Consider the following 22,293-nt stretch of genomic DNA (forward strand, 5'->3'; position numbering starts at 1 on the left):
AGAGTTAAATTTACTAATGATAGGTAATTATATTTAATCCATAATAAATATTATTAAGTACAAACTACTTTAATATTTTTATGTATTTAACCTTAAGAGTTTTGTTACGTTCACACGTGTGCCAATTATATATTTAGCAAAAGGTTTTACTTTCGAACCCGATCGCTTGAATCTACTCCCCCCTTCGCATGCTTGCTGGATTAGAGCTGGACTTGCTAGCGTCATGCATAATAGTTATTAAATTTTATAAAACTTTGACTGAAAAAAGGAAAAATAATTAAAACAAGATGATAAAAATACATACTTTGTTGTTATATGTATAAACTAAAATTAATTCATATAAAAAGTAAAAAAACTAATTATTCTTAATTGTATATATATATATATATATATATATATGGATATATTTATTTATGTAAAATTAATTGCAAATTATTTTTCCATATTGTATAATTTTTTATATTTAATTTATTATTTATTAAATTTATTTTGTATATAAATTTTATCACGAGAATTTTTTTACGTTATTTAATAATATAAAATAATTTCTTCAAGTTTTAAAATTATTAAATTTTATATTATTTTATTTTATTTTACTGAAAATATTATGGATAATAAAATATTTCATGGTTATTTTTCAATACAGTTACTTTGTACAGATTTTACTTTCATTTAATAGATTAATTAAATGAATATACAAATAAATTCATTCAACGCTTAAATTTAATAACTTGTGTATAAAAATTGATTATAAAATTCTCTTACAAGTGTTTCTATGTACTAAAAAAATAGATACATTTTATATTTTAAAGACATTAAATGCATTTATATTTAATTTCATTTAATTCTAACTTAATAAAGTTATTAGACACGCTGAATGTTGATATGGGGTTTTGTTTAAAAAAATATTCATTACATGAAAAATATATTAAAATATAAAAAATTATTCCTTCAAATAATTGACAGCATTTGAAATAATTCTAAAACTTGGTATTCTTACTGATCTTTCTTCATAATAAATAAGGAAATCATAAAATTTTGTATATTTAAGATATTAAATGTATTTAACTTATTGTTTAATTTTTACATTAAATAATAGAAAGATGTGGTCAAATGTATAAAATTGCTATAGCATTTAATAAAGTATATTACTTGTTCCGTAATTTATTATTTTTATGGAATTCATTGATAGAATTCTTTAAAAAAAATCATTTTATTGTATTCTTTCACTCTATTAATATGTTCAAATTTCACTTGATTTGTGAAAAAATATATATAAAATAATAATTAAGAGTTTGTTTGTTTTCTCTTTTTAAATATACTTTTCTGTTTTTAAAAATAAAAAACATAATTTTTTTTTGTTAATGTAAGTTTTAAAAAATATTTTTAAAAATATTTTTTATTTTCAGTTTTTAAGACTAAAAAATAATTAATTTTAGGGTGTTTTTGTTTTTATTTTTCTACTTCTCTTTATAAAACTAATGAAAATTCAATTAAAAACAGTTTTGAAAGCTAAATTATTAAACAAATTTATTTTATTTTATTTTTAAAAAGTTTTAAAATGTAGTCTATAAAAACTAAAAATTAAGAATAAATCAAACAAGCTCTAACTAATATTTAAAAAATAAATAAACAATTTAAAACATAATGTAAGGAGGTACATAAAGTTATTTTTTCAACGTCAAATGTCATAAAGTTTCCCTATTTTTAAAAGGTTAAAGATAAATTTTTGTTTGCATAGGAAATTTTGCACATAGTAAAATTCAAATACAATTTTTGTTTCTCTAAACAAATCAATTACATATACGTGAAAACAATAGAGTATTACGTAAATTTATCAACCCTTTAGATTAAGTAGTGAAGGGTTCTCTTTAAAGAATGCTTATTATTTAAAAAGATTAAAAAAAAACTTATTTTAAGTGTTTTGTTAAATTTTAGTGTGAATAATGAAAAAACAAATGTTAATTCAATGTCTTTTGAAGCCGACAAAATATGTTTGTTCATTTAAGTCGACTTAAACTTTTATGATAAAATGTAAAATTTGAACGTTATTTTCATAAGTATAAATTAAATTTATTTATTTATTTACTTTACAAAAACTAATCAACTTCAGTAAATAGGCCCAAATTAACTGAATAATTTATTTATTTATTCCGCTTTACCCTGTGAAGGGATTTTTAATTGTTTTCAAGTCTATCCACATCCATTATGCCTAATTTCGATTGTATTGAATGTGTGTGTATTGTTAATAATACTGCTTACATAATAAATAAGCCATTTTTAATACAATGTGTCAGTTTAAAAGGATTTATGAATAGTTAATAAGAATTGCTTACGATTTTTAATAATTTTTTAATATTTTTTATATAACTTGTTTGAATAATTTGCTTTCAATTTATTTTAACAAAATTTATTTATGGTTAAATAACTCGAGCATGATCCACAAGGAGCAAATGACACATCTCATTCTTTCATAACAAAGAGATTACATTTTTTGTAATTAGTGTAACGCCTTCAACACCCAAATCACAATTTCTAAATTATTTAACCTATTAACCAAAACCATTAAACTATTTTAGGGCTAGAATTTTACCTAATTTGTAAAATCAAAATATCTAATATCTAATCCACAAAAATAAACTATTTTTTATTTTTTTACCATAAAGATAGTAAGGTTTCTCATTTAAAAGTTTAAATCATTCTCTCACTATCTGTTGGACCTAATTTCATCATTATCATCCATTACTTAGAACGAGTCTTGCAATGCATTCTATTCACCAGCAACTACTCACAAACTCATACCAAACAAAAAAAGAGATAAGAAAACCAGACCTTAATTTCCTTAAAAGGTCTTAAACAAAGGTGAAGGTGCCAAACAAAAGCAATAAACCCAAATACCCAAAAGGTCACTGCATGATCTCCAAATTTGTCTTGATAAATAGTAATATACCCTCGCAATAGAATCTCGTTCAGCCCTAATTTGATTTTACAAATTGAGTTTAGGGATTAACCGCTTATAAGCGGTAAATTAACACTACGGTAACCGAGAAACGAAGGTCAAATTTTACTACCGCCACGCCACCCCTCTTTTTCTCGTTCTCTATATCACAATGTAAAACTCCCTCAGTCTCTTATTTTCTTCATCGTCTCCTTCTTTCTATCTGTTCTGTTCCTTTGCCCAGAAAATCAAAGAGAGAGAGAGAGAAAAAAAAACACTTCTCTTTGAAATTCAAACTGAAAAATTTGGCTTCCTTGGTTCTATTTCATCCTCACGTTGCTTTACATTGAAGTAATGCGAATTTCGGTTGCGATTCTCTTTTTCTTGCAGGATTTGGCTCCTCCGTGATGATCTCTTCATGAAGACTCGGGTTAGGATTCTTGCTTAGCGTTGATTCCTTGCGGTTAGATCTGAAGTGTGGTGGTTGGTCTTGTTCGAACAAGTAGCTTGAGGTTGGAGGATTTTGAATTGTTTCGGAGTTCAGAAGCGTGATTTGCTGTTTAAGAGGGAGGTGGTAGATAGTGTTGTTTCTGCGCTTGGTGTTTTTAGAGATGAAGAGGTCTAGAGATGATGTTTTCACGAGTTCTTCCCAACTCAAACGCCCTATGTTGTCTTCCCGAGGAGAAGCGTAAGTTTCTGTGCTTTGTTCTCTTTAATTTCCCGTTTATTAGGCTCTGCTCATTTTTTTTGTGCTTGATCAAACTTTTGCATCTTCAATCGAGAGTTCTAGTTTTTGATTTTTTAAAGCTGCAGCAAAATTGTGTTTTGTGTCCTTGTGTTAAATCGATAGTTGTTTTTTTGTATAGGCTTTAGTAAAGCATGAAGCATCATTTTTTTTAGGTTAAATTACACATTTGTTTCATCTAGTTGATACCCAATAAACAAACCCTTTACTCCCTAAACGAATGCTTTCTTACACTTTAGTCCCTAACGTTTTAACACCATTTAAAAAATGATTATGTGACTTAATTATAGTAACTTAATGAACTTGAAACTTATAGTAACTTAATGAACTTGAAACTTTTTCTAACAGTGTTAAAACGGTATGGACTAAAGTGTGACTTGTATAGAAACTAACGCGTGTAAATTTTTTGGTACGGAGATTAATTTGTAAATGAGTTTTAACAATAAGAATCCAATGTGTATTTTAACTTTGTTTTTATTTTTATGTTTTTTGGAATGTTTGACTTAGTGAGACGGGATCAGATGTTTCTTACCTGCCATAGTGTTTGAATCGTTATCATCATGAATTGATTTTTAACTTTTACTTGTGCATTGAGTCGTCGTCATCAATTTCTCCAACATTTCTAATTATTTTATGAAAATTTTTGGAATGTAGGTCCGGGCAACCCCAGATGACGAATGGAGGTGCTCAGAAACTGACTACTAATGATGCCCTAGCGTATCTCAAGGCAGTAAAGGATATATTTCAAGATAAGAGGGACAAGTATGATGACTTTTTGGAGGTCATGAAAGATTTCAAGGCTCAAAGGTTTGATCTTGTTGTGCCACATTCTTCCTCCACTCTGCCTTCCACCCAATTATTGGTTTATTTACATATTTATTTATATTGCGAAGGGTATTTTTGTTAGTTTAAATTGTGTCCCCTTTTGGTGCATTGTAGAATTGATACTGCAGGTGTGATTGCAAGAGTGAAGGAACTGTTTAAAGGGCATAGAGATCTTATATTGGGATTTAACACCTTCTTGCCTAAGGGATATGAAATCACACTTCCATTGGAGGATGAACAACCTCTCCCAAAGAAGCCTGTGGAGTTTGAAGAAGCTATAAATTTTGTGAACAAGATAAAGGTAAGAGTGTTGTTGAATCTGATGAGTTCTTTGTGTGCAAAATTGTTTGCAAACAAGGGACAGTTTTGCTTTAGAGTCTGATGGATCCTTCTCATGCAGACTCGATTCCAAGGTGATGATCATGTTTACAAGTCGTTTCTTGACATATTGAATATGTACAGAAAGGAGAACAAGTCTATCACTGAGGTCTACCAGGAGGTTTGTGCCTATATTATCATGTTATAGTCAGTCAAATTTGTTATATTGCCCTTTTTCTTTTCTTTTCCATCTTTCTTCTAGCAGATTTAATATTACTCTTTTTGCTCATTTTATTCATAAATTGGATTTCTTCAGGTTTCTGCAATTTTCCGGGACCACCCTGATCTTCTTGATGAGTTTACTCATTTTCTTCCGGACACTTCTGCAACCGCCTCTACTCATTATGGTTCTGGTCGAAATCACATGCTTCGTGATAGGAGCTCTGCAATGCCAACAGCACGGCAAATGCATGTTGAAAAGGTTTATCTCAAGTTCTTATGTCAATGTTTGAATTCAAAGGCATATAGCTTGGAAGTTGATGTGAGGTGCAAGAAGGGGTTCAATCACTGTGCCCCTTTAGTGAGATGCTTGCCACTAGTGCATTTATAGTTCCAACAAGGCACACCTAAAAATGCCAGTCCTATCAAATTTTGCTAATTTGGACATTAAATTGGGTAAAATAATTATGATGTTAAAAATTTAACCAATTGTTGGTTAGGACCCTGACTAGGGTTTTTAAATTGAACATCTTTGTCTTTTACTTTTTATCAAAAATGTTATGTTTAGTTGTCAGTTGTCTTTGCTGACTTTTGCCCCAAAGCATTGAAAACCCTATAGTGTGACTTTGAAGGCCCCACCTATCATCTTGGCTACATTTGCATTGCCCCTTTATAGTCAGTCATCAATCTAATATTATACTCATCTGCATGCCAGCGAGAAAGGACCATGGTTTCGCAGAGTGATCGTGACCCCAGTGTTGATCGTCCTGACCCAGATCATGACAGGGGTTTGTTGAGGGCAGAAAGGGAGCAGAGGAGACGTGTGGAGAAGGAAAAGGAACGTAGGGAAGATAGAGACAAGAGAGATCGGGAAAGGAATGATAGAGATTATGAGCATGATGGAGGTCGGGATAGGGAGCAATTCCCCCACAAACGGAAAACTGATCGTAAGGCTGAAGATTCTGGACCTGAACCAATGTTTGATGCGGATGAAAACTTTGGTATGCGTCCTATGTCATCCAGTTGTGATGATAAAAATTCTCTAAAAAGTGAGTATGTCATGAATTCTTAGGATGTTGAATATACGAAGTTATTTTTGTATATTCTCTCATATCCTACCTAACCTATGATGCACAATCTTTTAATACTTGAAAATATACTTTCATGTTAGTAAAATATGAAAAACAAAATTGCCGTAAAAATTCATTAACTAATGCAAAAAATCTCTCATCACTTTTCTGCCACTTGCAATGCTGAAATATTTAAATAAAAAAGAATCTGATTTCTTTTGGTGATAGAATTATCAATAAAAATGATGTCCTATGAAGTTTATATTTATGATTTAAGTCTATGCAAGTATTTTCCTTGTTTTTTGTGTACAAGGAGGAACTTACTTTATTCCAAATTTTTCTGTGCTTATAACTCGTTTCCTTTTATGCTTTGTTGTTTATTGTTATTTTATTTTTTTTTCATTTCAGGCATGTATAGTCAAGAGTTTGCTTTCTGTGAAAAAGTCAAAGAGAAATTACGGAACCCTGATAACTACCAGGAGTTTTTAAAGTGTTTACACATTTACAGCAGGGAAATAATTACCCGCCAAGAATTGCAGTCATTGGTATGGTTTGCTTGTTAATTTTTATTAGATACTTCACTGATTTTAATGTTGGATTCTGTCAAGATGGGTGACTTTAATTCATCTTGCTATGTTGGTTTGGCTGGTAATGAACACTGACCTTGATTTCTTAAACTGAAATTGTGATGGTAAAATATGGAAGGAAGACATATTATGCTATATTATGGTTGCATAAACTTGTGAGCTTATTTGCATGAAAGTACTGGTGTATTGTAAACTGTCTAATTGACCTGCTTTCACTGTTCTTCACAGTATAATTTATATTTCCAGTAATGTATACTCTTTTAACAAGTCACGCAATGAATATGATAGCTAAACCGTGATCGCTTATTCTTCCAGGTGGGTGATTTACTGGGAAAATATCCAGAACTTATGGAGGGGTTTAATGAATTTTTGCTACAATCTGAAAAGAATGGTAACATTTTAACTAATTTATTACTTTTTATGAAGTTAAATCTTTTAATTTATTTCTAATCAAGTCATATAATGCAGATGGTGGATTCCTTGCTGGGGTTATGAATAAAAGTATGTAAGATGTTTTACTCTATTCTGTTATCTTCTGATGGATGCTCCCCTTTCTCTTTATGTAATGTGATCCTGGTTCATGTGAAATTTCTGATGCTAAACTTCTGACTTTTTGGTGTTCATCAGAGTCCTTGTGGAATGATGGACATGGACTGAAATCGATGAAGGTTGAAGATAGGGATAGAGATCGGGACCGAGATAGAGATAGAGACCGTTATAGGGATGAAGGAATAAAAGAAAGGGATCGTGAATTCCGAGAAAGGGACAAATCTACTGTTTTTGCCAACAAGGATGTATTAGGTCCTAAGATGTCTCTATATCCCAGCAAGGAAAAGTATTTATCCAAACCTATTAATGAGTTGGACCTTTCTAACTGTGACCAATGCACTCCTAGTTACCGTCTCCTCCCAAAAAATGTATACTTTTTTTACTTTTGTCTTTGTATTTTATCTAATTCTAATGGAATCTGAGATTCTCTTGTTGATTGGGTTCTTCATGTGTATTATGTGTGCTTGTGCAGTACCCAATACCTGTAGCTAGCCAGAAAACAGAACTTGGTGCAGAAGTGTTGAATGATCACTGGGTGTCTGTCACTTCAGGAAGTGAGGATTATTCCTTCAAACATATGCGCAAAAATCAGTATGAAGAGAGCTTGTTTAGATGCGAAGATGACAGGTCAGAGCTTGACAGTGATATTTGAGAACACTTTAAATACCTGTTTTATTGATTTATCTTTTATTAATCATTGTCAATTGTCAAAGTCATAGTTGCCATATTGTTCTGGTTGATAAGTGGTATGATTTCCATAAACTCTCTGACATTATGTTAAACTTTTCTGGTAGGTTTGAACTTGATATGTTGTTAGAGTCTGTAAATGTGACAACCAAACGAGTGGAAGAGCTGTTAGAAAAGATTAACAGTAATATAATTAAAGGAGACAGCCCAATTCGTATTGAGGAGCACTTAACAGGTTATATAGTATTTTAATTGATCAATGAAATTTCTGAAAGCAGTTATGTAGTATGAGGTAATTTCTTGAAGTTTACCATATTCTGATGTGGTTCTCTCTGTATGTAGCTATAAATCTTAGGTGTATTGAGCGATTATATGGTGACCATGGGCTTGATGTGATGGAAGTGTTAAGGAGGAATGCTCCTCTAGCTTTGCCAGTGATATTAACACGTTTGAAGCAGAAACATGAAGAGTGGGCAAGGTGCCGTGCAGATTTTAGTAAAGTTTGGGCTGAAATATATGCCAAAAACTATCACAAATCTCTTGATCATCGTAGCTTCTACTTTAAGCAACAGGATACAAAAAGCTTGAGCACAAAAGGTAAGAGATAACTTATTTTTTCCCGAATAAATCAGTACTTTTTAAGGCTGCAGAAATTTTGATCGTGAAATATCATTATCATTTTATGTATATACCCGTATGTGCATTTAGTTATTCTTTAATGCAATGAATTTTCTGCAGTTAATGTCTTTCCTTTCTTTTACACTTGTGTTTTCCCTTATCCTTGATTGGAAATATCTTGCTTTTGGCTTGATTTTAGTTACTTATTTATATTGATCACATCACACCATGGTTTCTCTAGAATATGGAGACCATGCAAAACAAAATCAGTGGTATGATATTCTTGAATTGCAGTGCAATTTTATGTTTGTTTGATGATCATTCCAGAATAATTCTTTCCATTCCCTGACTCTCTTCCTTTACAAAAATTTTTACAGCCTTACTGGCAGAAATCAAAGAAATTAGTGAGAAGAAACACAAAGAAGATGATGTTCTTTTAGCTATTGCTGCTGGAAATAGACGGCCTATTCTTCCAAACTTGGAGTTTAAGTATTCTGATCCGGATATTCATGAAGATTTGTATCAGCTCATAAAATATTCCTGTGGAGAACTTTGCACAACTGAACAGTTGGATAAAGTTATGAAGGTTTGGACAACATTTTTGGAACCCATGCTTTGTGTTCCTTCTCGACCCCAGGGTGCTGAGGATAGTGAAGATGTTGTCAAGGCTAAGAATAATTCTGTCAAAAGTGGCACTGCAAGTGTTGCTGAAAGTGATGGTAGTCCTGTTGTTGGTGCTACCATAAAGAATCCAAAGCATGTAAACATTTCCAGAAATGGTGATGAGTGTATGCCATTAGATCAACCAACTTCTAGCAAAGCATGGCAGTCAAATGGTGATAGTGGGGTTGGAGAAGATAAGTGCATCAATGACTGTACAGGACATAAAACTGAAACTTTGAGCAGTAATGGACCGCATGGTAAAGTTAACAGTATTGCATTCACGTCTGATGAACTATCAGGAGTCAATAAGCAAGATCAGTCCAGCGAACAGTTAGTGAATGCTAATGTCTTACCAGCATCTGGAATGGAGCAAAGTAATGGAAGGACAAACATAGATAATGCATCAGGTTAGCAACTTATTTAAAGAATGATGATACTGTTTGATGCTTACCCTACCATTGATTTCTCCTTTTATCTAAAAATATTACTTTTGGATAATGAATGGAACTGAGATACATTTTTTTTTTGTTCAAGGACTCACTGCCACTCCATCTAGACCTGGTAATGTTTCTGTTGAGGGAGGACATGATTTACCTTCATCAGAGGTATGAGTTAACTCTTTGTGCAGCTTATGTCAGTCTCGATTTAAAATTCAGTTCTGGAATCTTAAGGATAAAGTTTGGTCTGCTGCAACTTGGAAGTTTGTTTGCACTAATCAGTGAACCAGTTGATGCCATGTTCCTACTGAAAATACAGTTAATTACTTTCTACCGCAATTGGAATACCTTAGCTACTTCAATGATGTGACACTTTCTTGTTTTCTGATATAATGTATTTTCATTCAAAATATCTATTTTTAGTTCTAGATAATATGATTGGATGTGGTATAATGAGAAATATATTATGGATTGAAAGGGTATATGGTAGGTTTTTATGGAGAAAGTTTTGTTTTCCCTTGTTGTACCCATTCTATGATTGACACACTTCCCTGTACAAACATCAGTGCTAATTGACTTTGAAATTTTGAACCATTATATTGCAAACAAGATTTTCACTAATTTGTGATATTCTTTCTCCTTGAATTTAGTCAAGCTGATTATTGTGAAAGTATGATAGCATGAATAATGCATCTTGTAGCATGTGTCTGGCTGATGGTTGATCATCTTTCCACAGTGAATTGATCGTCATACTGTAATTAATAAGATTTAAATCCTAAGCCATAATTTGTTAGCTTTTCAAAACAGAGTATGAGGAACACCATTTCTTCTGTCTTTGTGTTTCTAGGACTGTAAGTGATTGCCATACTTGTGAAATCTGTGGTTATCATTGTTCTTCTAATATTTCAGCGATTAATAAAAAATTGTTGACTAATTTTTATGTGCTTTTGTCTTTTTATGATTAATAATTTTCCAGCATCATTGTGAGTAATGTACTGAATATTTGTCTGACCTGTCATCATTGCAAATAATGTACTGATTTTTTGTTTCTTTATCATGGCTTAGGGTGGTGACTCTAGTAGACCGGTTACATCTACAAATGGGGCTGTCACTGGAGGCAGCAAAGTTCACAGATTCCAAGAGGAATCAGTTCGACACTTCAAAAGTGAAAGAGAAGAGGGTGAGTTATCTCCAAATGGAGACTTTGAAGAGGATAACTTTGCAGTTTATGGAGGTAATGGTTTGGATGCAGTGCATAACAGAAAGGATAGTGGTGTGAGTCGGCAAAACCAAAATAGACATGGGGAAGAAGTTTGTTTTGAAACCAGAGGAGAAAATGATGCTGATGCTGATGATGAAGGTGAGGAAAGCCCTCACAGGTCATCAGATGACAGTGAAAATGCTTCCGAAAATGTTGATGTTTCTGGAAGTGAGTCTGCTGATGGTGAGGAGTGTTCTCGAGAAGAGCAGGAAGATGGGGAGCATGATAACAAGGCTGAGAGTGAAGGTGAAGCCGAGGGAATGGCTGATGCCCATGATGTTGAAGGAGATGGAACATCATTGCCATATTCTGAACGCTTTCTACTAACTGTAAAACCTCTAGCAAAGTATATCCCCCCAATGTTACATGAGAAGGACAGGAATTCTCAAGTGTTTTATGGAAATGATTCCTTTTATGTTCTGCTTAGACTTCATCAGGTAGAAAAATATCTGTTTACACGGACATACACCTCTCTCTCTAATTTTAAGTTTCAATGCATGATTTTCATCTTGTATTTTTGCTAAAATCACAATGCATACATTCAGCTATACTTCTATTCAGCTATATTTCCTTTTGTATCTGGCAGACATTGTACGAGAGGATACAGTCAGCAAAGATTAACTCATCATCTGCTGAAAAGAAATGGAAGGCTGCAACTGATACAAGCTGTACTGATCAATATGACAGGTGATATGCCTCGTAAATATTATGTTATATTACAAATTTGAAGATACATGTTAGTATCTATGCAAGACTGAGGGGAATCCTTTATGCTACAGGTTCATGAATTCCCTCTACAATTTATTGGACGGTTCTTCTGATAATACAAAATTTGAGGATGATTGTCGAGCTATTATTGGAACTCAGTCCTATGTCTTATTCACATTAGATAAGCTGATATATAAACTTGTTAAACAGGTGACATACATAAGTTCATCTTTCTATCTTTTGCATACCATAATATCTTTTCCAATCTTAAAGTAGGTCCTCTTTTATTTCAGCTTCAAGCTGTTGCTGGTGATGAGATAGATAGTAAACTTCTACAACTATATGCATATGAAAAATCAAGAAAACCTGGAAAATTTGTGGATATAGTTTATCATGAAAATGCCCGCGTTCTTCTTCATGATGAGAACATTTATCGTATTGAATATGTAAGTTTTTATAAGTTTATTTCCTGTCTACTTAGATCTGCTCCCAAATGAAGTTTTACAGTGTTATGAAATCCGTAACCTAGTTTGTTCCATTGCAGTCACCTGGACCAATGAAACTGTCTATTCAATTGATGGACTGTGGACATGATAAGCCTGAAGTGACTGCTGTGTCGGTGGACCCTAATTTTGCAACCTATCTGCACTGTGACTTCCTCTCTGTTGTCCCTGACAAAGAGAAGTCAGGAATTTTCTTGAAGAGGTATTTGTTTAGTGTGAAGATTCTTAGAGCCATTGCTTGCTAATATTTATAGGTAATATTTTCATAAATTTATTTTTTTCATTTTATTCATATTTTCAGGAATATACGGAGATATGCTAGTAATGATGAATTTTCAAGCCAGGCTATGGAAGGACTAAAAATTATTAATGGTCTGGAATGTAAGATAGCTTGCAGTTCATCTAAGGTATTTGATGTAATTTATTTTGTAAAATATATGTCATTATTCTGCTAGCCTAACAATAGTTCTGATTTTGCACATTTTGCTGATACCTGCATTTGATTGGAGCTTGGCGTTTGTTGGATTGTTTTTCTGAATTGCCACACTGACATTTTCTACTTGGTACCTGCTGAATGTTGTTAGGTATCTTACGTTTTAGATACTGAAGACCTTTTGTTTCGGATGAGAAGAGAAAGAAGACCGTTGTGTCAAAAGAGTTCATGCCATGAGCAGGCGAAGTCTTCAAACATTTGTTCAAACAGAGTACAAAGATTCCGCAAATTGTTTTCTTTTACATGATGGTGTCCATTTTGAGCCAGGTATGGTATGCAGAATTTTTTATATTGCTGAGTGTGTTATTGGGGGGATAATGTCATACTTGCATTCAAATAGACACAACGGATTTTTCTATTAGGGGATCAATTGTTATGATTGATTTTATTATTTTTTTGTGACAATTGTTATAATTGATTTTCTCATACTAAAATGCGTCCTTTGGTTTTTCCTAGTTGATCTAAATTACTAATAAACAAAATTTCTAATTAATAATTGTGTTCATGTGTCCTTTTCAGTACTATTTTCAAGCGTCATTGGCAGAGGCGCCGGATGCAAACGACATCCTGTCCTACAAGTTGATCAAAGGATGTTTTTCTAAAATCATTTTTGCGCATTTTCTATGAGCAACCTAATAAAGCTTACAGAACGGGTGGCGCGGCGTGAAGAGGATATTGTAGTATACTTGTAATTTGATGGCTAGCTAATGTTGGCTGACAATAATGTAAATAGAGGTAATTTGTGATGTAACTAGAGGACATTTTTATTTCATTCATCCATATTTTTGTTATCTAGTTTTTATTTTTATTCTTTTCCCTTTTACTTTAGCTGCTACATTGTTGAGGTAATTGTTTATGGAACATTCGGTGGCTGCAATTAGCCTCCCGATTCAATTACGAAGTGCTACATGAGAGAATCAGCCTCTACCCCCCTTTTCTTTTTCCTTTCGTTTTTTGTAGTCGAATTTTCTCATGGAATGCCTTGCGCTCTGGTGTATGTTGGACACAATCTAAAATGATAATAAAAGACATGAGAAGCTAATAATCAATAGTTAGCAGTAGGAGGGTGGATCAAAGCATATTTTCTCCGCCGGCGGTGGACCATTTCATTCTAATCATTGATAAGGTATCTTCGAAAATGAATGGGTTAAATTACAAATTAGAAAAATATTTTCAAAATTTTAACTTTACTCAAACAACTATTGCTTTTCCATGCAATCCTTTACTAGTTTCACCTGTGTGACTTTGCCACAAGCTCCCAACCTCTACCATCATCTCAGAACTTGCATTGTCGGTTTGTCACATGTTGCCACAAGTTGTGGTGTGTCTCATGGTTGGGTTGAGATGCTTTAAGATTATGGTTGAAGTATGGAGCATGCGACGCAAGGGGCAAACAAATTGGGATTTTTATTTTATTTCTTGTACTTTATGATAATACAACAGAAGCTTGAAAAGCTGGCTGACAAAACTATCATGAAGTTTGTTTAGATGCTGCACTTGCAATTGGGATTTGGTGATAGGGTTCAACTTCGTCTATGATTAGCAGAGATGAATTTGTTCTTTTGCTTTATTTCCGTGTGTGGTCTATAAGATAATGTTCGCGAATTTGAGGGTGGTGTCATGTTATGCTTGGGAATATATTCAGTAAATTTTCAAAATTTTAAATTTGGAATGCATTAAATTCTTTTTCAAATATTTAATTTTTGAAGCGATTTACTTTTAAAATTAAATTAAAATTTGACTATTTATCTTATTTAGATTGAATTAATTTTGAAATAATAATTAAAAAATTAAGAGATAATATACAATAATGGTGGAGATCAAGTTAGTCTATAAGCAATTCTGACAAGAGCTACTTTATTTAATAACTTTTATAAAAAAAAATTATCAAGTTAATCATTGAATAATGTGATATTAACATAGCATAATTAGATTTAGATAACTTGTATTCATAATTAAATTACTTAATACTTTAAATTTTTTAAAGTAATTTAAATATTTCTGAAAATTATTTTTAAAACTCACTTATTTTGCAAGTTAATGAAAAAATAATTATATAAAGTAATATAAAAAATAAAATTTAAAATATATTTAAGTACATTTGAAAGAGCTTATGAAGTGTTTGTGAAAGTAACTTATAACTTTTATAAGTTTTTTAATTTATTTTAATTAATTTTTAATATATAATTTATCAAATAAATTTTTTAATTTATGCGAATAAATTTTATGATAAATTTCAAATTAATTAATTATTTTATCAAAGTACACCCTAAATGCACTTTTAAAATTTAAATTTCAAAAGTAACAAAAAAAAGTTGATATCGTTTGAAAAAATGGGCTGAGAAAAAGAGGAGCGGTGTAGGCCAGGCCCAAAAGTATCAATTAATTGGGCCTAATCCGATTTCAGCTTTAGAGATATTGCGAAAATAAAAATCGCAACGAAAGCAAAATCTGTCCTCTCCCGCCATGGCCATGGCCACGACCACCAACACCCAACTTATCCTCTCACTCCAACCACGCTACCCTTCTTTCACATTTCTTGCTGCCACTTCTACCTCTCTCCCATTCTCTCTCGTTCGGTTTCCATCCCTTCCTCTTTCCCTCAAATTCCGAGCCTCATTCTCCTTCAAGTCCCCAACCTCTACCCTCCGCTCCTTCTCCGATGCCGAGGAAGACGAAGAAGAATACGACGACGAAGACGAAGAAGATGATGATGAAGAAGAAGAAGACGTTGCTGCCGATGAATACGACGACGTATCCGGCGAGATTTCCGACGAAGGCGAGACGCTCGAGGCCGATGCGTTGGCTCGATACGACGGATTCAAGTGGCAGAGAGTAGAGAAGCTCTGCAACGAAGTTAGGGAGTTCGGCGCTGAAATCATCGACGTCGACGAGCTTGCCTCTGTTTACGATTTCCGCATAGACAAGTTTCAGGTTCACTCTTTATTTTATTTTATTCATGTTAAATTTGTTTGGAGAATCTTACTCGGATTGAGCTTGTGCGGTTGATTTTGTTACAGCGGCAAGCGATACAGGCTTTTCTGAGAGGTTCGTCGGCGGTGGTTTCCGCTCCGACGAGCAGCGGAAAGACGTTGATTGCGGAAGCTGCCGCGGTGGCCACGGTGGCTAGGGGACGGCGAATATTCTACACGACTCCACTCAAGGCGTTGTCCAATCAGAAGTTCCGCGAATTCCGGTGTGCAACGCTTAGAATCTAGATTTGATTTGTTTTGCTTTTGCGTTTTTGTTTGCGCGCGTGTGTGTATGTGTTCTCGGGTGTGTGTGTGTGTGTGTCTGAGATAGTTACTCTTACTGTCATGGCGAAATGGATTTTCAGGGAGACTTTTGGCGACAGTAACGTTGGCCTTCTCACCGGTGATTCTGCCGTCAACAAGGATGCTCAGGTTTTGATTATGACCACGGAGATATTACGCAACATGTTGTATCAGAGGTATACTGCATTATAAAATTGGATTTCAGTGTCTAAAACTAGAGATTCTATTTTCACAAAGCAGCTATTTGATACTTCTGAGTCTTTGCTATTGTGCTGTTAAAAATGTGGATTATGGTTTTGTACTGTGTAGGTATTGTGTTTCGAATTCTATATAGCTGTAGATTGAGTCCAGTGGGCAAGAACCAAGATGTTGAGAAGGTCAAGGTTCCCATGGTGTTAGAAATAATTGACGTATAAGTTGTCTTGAACTAGGAGAAATTAGTATTCAGTTTCAGTGATTATTATCTTAGAAATAATTGCCATATATGTTGTCATGCAGTGTTGGAAATGTTTCATCTGGAAGTGGACTTGTAGATGTTGATGTGATTGTTTTGGATGAAGTTCATTACCTTAGTGACATATCCCGTGGTACAGTCTGGGAGGAGATCGTAAGCATGATTTATTATTTTTGCATGTTTCTTTACGTACTCCACTTCTCTTCTCTTATTTGTCATGCTCATGCACACGGGGATAACTTCTGCAGGTTATTTATTGCCCCAAAGAAGTTCAACTTATTTGTCTGTCAGCAACTGTTGCAAATCCGGATGAGCTGGCTGGTTGGATTGGTCAGGTATTCAGATTATGAGGGTGATGTCTACAACAGTTGCAGAATGCATTTTGCTTCTACTTGCTTTCTACTTCTGTAAAATGAACCAGCATTGTCCTGTTCCGTGGAATTTATAGTACTCCTGAAAAAGAAAAGCAAATATAAAAGTAAGGCAGGCAACATGTCAAAAGAGAAACCAATTACACTGCATAATAGACAAACCAACTTCCCCTAAAAAACCGTATCCATATGAGCTGAAACCTACAATGTGGCTGAAAAATATCCATATCCCACAATAAAGGTGAAGGAACTGTTAATTTGCTGAAGCAATTAGACATTGGATGTCCATTATATATTTGAAATGCCAAGCTTCAAGTGCATATTTAAAACTCACTTAAGTTTGTTAAGTATCAAGCACATAACATCAATTGCCATACAAAAGATTATGTCACCTTTGAGGATTTTTTTATCCTGTTAAGACATGAAAGATTTTAACAATCCTAATAAAAATATTGAATCATAGATAATTAATTTGAAAATTTCCCGAACTTCATATTCTCTGTAGTAATTTTATTTACTTGAGCATGTTGATGGACTTTTACAGTTTGGGATATAAAACATTGTTTGGAATATGGATGATTGAAATTGCTAATATTCTATCCGCTTTTCAGGGATCGTGAATAATTTAGGTAATGCTTGGTATTCAACTTTCATTTATTGGAATTTTCTGCATACTATAATTGCAGAGAAAGAACTTGAGTCTAGACAATTAAGTTACATAATTTTTATGTAAAAATACCTTCCAGAAAATTATTTTTTATGATTCTGGTTTCATTTTATGTGATGAAAGTGGACCACAAGCACTGGGTTCAGTATCTTTATATCTTCACTGACTGATGGAATTATTTCTAGTGAAAGAATTCAGATAACAAACTAAATATTTGTCCTCTACCTGGGCTGAATTCTCTTTGTAATCTCTGCAAAATTGTTTTTGGCTTTCAGATTCATGGTGAAACAGAATTGGTAACATCATCAAAACGCCCAGTTCCATTGACTTGGCATTTCTCTATGAAGAATTCCTTATTACCACTTCTCAATGAGAAAGGAACGCACATGAACAGGTGCTATCTACGTCTGCGATTCTTATTGCATTTCAGTTGAGTTAATTATTACATATGTTCTATATCAGTGAAAGCCTTATTTATTGGTAAAGAGCTGTCTGATTTGTCCATGTTAATTTAATGATAATTGGAATTCCTATTAGCCTAACAGTCAAACTTGTTTGAAGGTGGTGTCTGAAACAGTCATATCCTCCCTCCTACCCCCCAACAAACACTCACTTTCTGTCTTTTTGGTGTGAACTTGGTGGTGTTTTTTATTGGTTGTTATTAGCATAGCATCAAATAGTTTAACATTTTGCTATTGATGAGCACTAATTTGACGGCAACCTTACTTGATGATTTTCTGTTGCTTTTATTTTTTATTTAATTGTTTATATTGTTTTTAGTCACGTACTTACTACTCTCCCAATGTGTGGGAAGGGCATAGGATATCTGGTTATGTGATAAAACTAAATATTTAACACTGAAATTTAGACAATTGAATTGTGGGTGCTGATCATATCATATGATATGTGAAAGGTTGCTGTTCAGAATGGGTGGTTATTCTTTGTAATCCAAGCATTTAGTGGATCACAGTGATGATACTAGTAGTCAATAGGTGGGGTTGATGGTTGCCATTGTTAGTACTTGCAGCAATGAAGAATGGTGAGAGGCTTGGATTAGCATAAATTTGGCTGCTCTAAAATGCAGGGTTGTGGTTCATAGTGTGCCTCAATAATAATTGCAGGCAAAATCAATTATTAGGATTCTGGTCTATTAATAGGACAACGGGTGATATCCATGATCTTATTTTCATAAATGGCTACCAGTAGGTCCAATCTAGGTTATTGCTTGTGTTGTTAACTAGTGATTGATCAAACAGTGTTGTGTAGCGGTGGTATTGATGATTTTAGCATCAATGTTGTTCTTATTTAATTGTTATGACAACAATATATCAATGTTTGTGGTGGTGATGACTAGAGCAAGTGCTGTGTTTGCAAAATTGGTGCTGGTGGTGATGATCATGTTGTTGTGACAGTCATTTATGTATTTTCTTTGATCAATATGAAAATACCAACATAATGATGACTGCTAGAATTTCTATGGAATTGATGAATAGGTCAATAAAAAATATACAAGTATCAAGTCTTTTTTTTTTTTCTAAAAGAAAATGTGACAGTATTGTTTTCTGACATAATATGCATAGCAATAAACTACTAGTATTATTTATTATTTAACGAATTTAAGCCAGTAAGTACTGAATATTATCATCATTTTATTACTGAATAAAAAAAATGGAAGCTTAGTTTCTTCTTTTATTTAAAACAGGAAGCTGTCTCTCAATTATTTACAACTTCAAGCTGCAGGGGCTAAACCTTACAAGGATGATTGGTCTAAAAAAAGGAATTCCCGTAGACGAGGAACTTACACAAGCTATGATAGTGACGATAGCATGTTTGAACAACGTTCTCTCTCAAAGAATAACATAAATGCAATCCGTCGTTCACAAGTATGGCCTCTAAATCAATTCTCTTTATACTTTTTCCTTTATGATGATCATACTGGCCATCTGTTGCCTGTCGTTTTCACAGCTTAAAATCTTAGTTTTGAAATGGGGAGATTTTGCTACATTTTATATATCCAATAATCACTCATGAATATTGAATATGCAGTTTGGGTGGTGATACCCACTTGGGCTGTAAGCAGACTTATGTTTTAAAGACTCAGATCTTGTATTTATAATAGTGAGCATACATTTTTATACGGAGTATAATCTTAATCTTTTTCAGGTTCCTCAAATAATTGATACATTATTGCAACTTCAGTATAGGGATATGCTGCCAGCTATTTGGTTTATTTTTAGCAGGAAGGGTTGTGATGCGGCTGTGCAATATGTTGAAAATTGCAAACTTCTAGATGAGTGTGAAACAAGTGAGGTTGAACTAGCCTTGAAGAGGTTCCGCATGCAGTATCCTGATGCTGTCAGAGAAACAGCTGTGAGAGGACTTTTGCAAGGGGTTGCTGCACATCATGCTGGATGTCTACCTTTGTGGAAGGCATTCATAGAAGAGTTGTTTCAAAGAGGACTTGTCAAGGTAGTTTTTGCTACAGAAACCCTAGCTGCTGGAATCAATATGCCTGCTAGAACAGCTGTTATTTCATCCCTCAGCAAAAGAGGTGATACCGGACGTATCTCATTAAGCTCAAATGAACTGCTTCAGATGGCTGGGCGTGCTGGACGCAGAGGCATTGATGAAAGTGGTCATGTAGTCCTCATCCAAACTCCTAATGAAGGTGCTGAAGAGTGCTGCAAGGTGCTGTTTGCTGGACTTGAGCCTCTAGTCTCACAGTTTACCGCCTCATATGGAATGGTTTTGAATCTTCTTGCTGGTGTGAAAGCCATTCATAGGTCAAATGAATCAGATGATACGAGACCTTCCACAGGGAGAACATTGGAAGAAGCTAGGAAATTAGTTGAGCAGAGTTTTGGAAATTATGTTAGTAGTAATGTAATGCTGGCTGCTAAAGAGGAACTGAATAAAATTGAGAAAGAAATTGAGTTACTGATGTTAGAAATCAGTGATGAAGCCATAGATAGAAAAAGCAGGAAGGCTTTGTCACAGCGACAATACAAGGAAATTGCAGAGTTACAGGAAGATTTAAGGGCAGAAAAACGGGTTCGTTCTGAATTGCGGAAACAAATGGAAGCAAAGAGAATATCTGCCCTGAAACCTTTGTTGGAGGAGCCCGAAAGTGGACATCTACCATATTTGTGCTTGCAGTATAGGGATTCTGAAGGAGTTCAACATCCAATTCCTGCCGTGTTTTTGGGGAAAGTTGACTCCCTTAATGCTTCAAAACTCAAAAATATGATTACTTCTGTCGATTCTTTTGCATTAAATTTGGCAAATGCAGAGCCTAGTGCTACTGATTCTGAGTTGAAAGAAGATCTTGAACCATCCTATCATGTGGCTCTTGGTTCAGATAACTCTTGGTATCTATTTACAGAAAAGTGGATCAAAACAGTATATGGGACAGGTTTTCCTAATGTTCCATTGGCTCAAGGGGATGCTCGACCTCGAGAAATTATGAGTGAACTCCTTGACAAGGAGGACATGAAGTGGGATAAGCTTGCTCACTCTGAACATGGTGGTTTATGGTTCACGGACGGATCTCTGGAGACATGGTCTTGGAGCTTGAATGTTCCTGTTTTAAGTAGCTTGTTAGAAAATGATGAGCTACTGCTAAAGTCTCAACCCTATAAAGATGCCATTGAACGTTACAAGGAACAAAGAAATAAAGTTGCACGCCTGAAGAAAAGGATAGCTCGTACTGAAGGCTATAAAGAATATAATAAAATCATAGACGCAGTCAAGTTTACTGAGGAGAAAATCAAGCGTCTGAAGAATAGGTCTGAACGTTTGATTAATCGGATAGAACAAATTGAACCCTCGGGTTGGAAGGAGTTTATGCAGGTTAGCAATGTGATACATGAAACCAGAGCTTTAGATATTAATTCGCATGTCATATTTCCGCTTGGTGAAACCGCGGCTGCGATTCGAGGAGAAAATGAGCTATGGCTTGCGATGGTTCTTCGCAATAAAATTTTACTAGAATTAAAACCTGCTCAACTTGCTGCAGTGTGTGCAAGTTTGGTGTCGGAGGGTATAAAAGTCCGACCCTGGAAGAATAACAGTTACATTTATGAACCTTCTGCAACTGTGGTTAATTTCATAAGGTTATTGGATGAGCAAAGAAGTGCCCTGTTGGCAATTCAGGATAAACATGGGGTGACAATCTCATGCTGTTTGGATACCCAGTTTTGTGGTATGGTTGAGGCCTGGGCTTCCGGGTTGACATGGAGAGAAATAATGATGGATTGTGCGATGGATGACGGTGATTTAGCTCGCCTCCTTCGACGGACCATTGATCTTTTAGTTCAGGTTCCAAAATTGCCAGATATTGATCCGTTGTTGCAGCGCAATGCAAAGGCTGCTTCTGATATCATGGATCGGCCTCCAATAAGTGAACTCGCAGGGTAATCTCTATGCCTCTGTTGGACGATCCGTTTGTAGATTTTGTAAATTAATTTCCAACCAACGCTTTTATGATGTTATTATTATTAATATTATTCATTGCTGTTATTATTATTAACAAAAGTTTATGGAAAAGAAAAATTGCTCCATTCAATTTAAATCGAACCCAAGCTGGTCGATGTTGTCACTTGGGCTATTTCTGGTTGGCATGATAACATTATTGCTATTAATTCATATTTGTCAATTTACAATTTTGTTTAAACTAGATTATTAGTTTTTTATAAATATGACTAAAGTTAGTTTTCTATAAAATGTTTTTTATCGAACTAAAATATTAGATTGATTATAATACTATAATAGGCAAAATACTAACACTTTCGTAGACAACCATACAAAATTATTTGAGAAAAATATAAAAATGTTTTTTAATGAATTTAATTAAAATGTATTGATTAGTGTAAAGTTTTTTTTTAACATTAATGTCGAATTATAATT

At 33.9% G+C, this 22,293-nt stretch overlaps 2 protein-coding genes across 10 annotated transcripts in view; both read left to right on the forward strand.

Moving 5' to 3' along the window:
- Positions 1-16,508, forward strand: part of LOC113868403 (paired amphipathic helix protein Sin3-like 4) — a 37,226-nt gene extending 20,718 nt beyond the window's left edge. The window contains exons 1-23 of one of the 7 annotated variants that reach the window (XM_027503941.1): positions 2,893-3,626; positions 4,338-4,490; positions 4,623-4,809; positions 4,909-5,007; positions 5,143-5,307; positions 5,761-6,094; positions 6,524-6,660; positions 7,018-7,093; positions 7,171-7,203; positions 7,330-7,619; positions 7,724-7,878; positions 8,046-8,173; positions 8,281-8,535; positions 8,934-9,626; positions 9,754-9,824; positions 10,722-11,354; positions 11,504-11,604; positions 11,697-11,835; positions 11,919-12,071; positions 12,170-12,330; positions 12,430-12,535; positions 12,713-12,888; positions 13,141-13,562. In XM_027503941.1, the coding sequence (XP_027359742.1) occupies positions 3,550-3,626; positions 4,338-4,490; positions 4,623-4,809; positions 4,909-5,007; positions 5,143-5,307; positions 5,761-6,094; positions 6,524-6,660; positions 7,018-7,093; positions 7,171-7,203; positions 7,330-7,619; positions 7,724-7,878; positions 8,046-8,173; positions 8,281-8,535; positions 8,934-9,626; positions 9,754-9,824; positions 10,722-11,354; positions 11,504-11,604; positions 11,697-11,835; positions 11,919-12,071; positions 12,170-12,330; positions 12,430-12,535; positions 12,713-12,868 (4,302 nt within the window). In that variant the 5' untranslated portion in view covers positions 2,893-3,549 and the 3' untranslated portion in view covers positions 12,869-12,888; positions 13,141-13,562. Of the gene's footprint in view, positions 1-2,892; positions 3,627-4,337; positions 4,491-4,622; positions 4,810-4,908; positions 5,008-5,142; positions 5,308-5,760; positions 6,095-6,523; positions 6,661-7,017; positions 7,094-7,170; positions 7,204-7,329; positions 7,620-7,723; positions 7,879-8,045; positions 8,174-8,280; positions 8,536-8,933; positions 9,627-9,753; positions 9,825-10,721; positions 11,355-11,503; positions 11,605-11,696; positions 11,836-11,918; positions 12,072-12,169; positions 12,331-12,429; positions 12,536-12,712; positions 12,889-13,140; positions 13,563-16,497 lie in introns of those variants that run through there. The other 6 variants (XR_003505362.1, XM_027503935.1, XM_027503936.1 and 3 more) reach the window with 6 other exon arrangements.
- Positions 14,994-22,061, forward strand: LOC113868404 (DExH-box ATP-dependent RNA helicase DExH15 chloroplastic). Of its 3 annotated transcripts, XM_027503945.1 has the most exons (9): positions 14,994-15,555; positions 15,642-15,817; positions 15,959-16,072; positions 16,395-16,503; positions 16,599-16,685; positions 17,664-17,782; positions 19,091-19,271; positions 19,552-19,857; positions 19,984-22,002. In XM_027503945.1, exons 1-9 carry the CDS (start codon positions 15,088-15,090, stop codon positions 21,802-21,804), a joined length of 3,381 nt encoding a protein of 1,126 aa, XP_027359746.1. In that variant the 5' UTR covers positions 14,994-15,087; the 3' UTR covers positions 21,805-22,002. The 3 variants fall into 3 exon arrangements, with proteins under 3 accessions (XP_027359746.1, XP_027359744.1, XP_027359745.1); XM_027503943.1 differs by having other exon boundaries at positions 15,033-15,555; positions 19,552-22,061; XM_027503944.1 differs by lacking the exon at positions 16,599-16,685 and having other exon boundaries at positions 15,047-15,555; positions 19,552-22,003.
- The last annotated feature ends 232 nt before the right edge of the window (positions 22,062-22,293 follow it).

Source organism: Abrus precatorius, unplaced genomic scaffold, assembly GCF_003935025.1.
Source record: "Abrus precatorius isolate BTA unplaced genomic scaffold, Abrus_2018 Scaffold6, whole genome shotgun sequence".
Lineage (NCBI taxonomy): Eukaryota > Viridiplantae > Streptophyta > Magnoliopsida > Fabales > Fabaceae > Abrus > Abrus precatorius.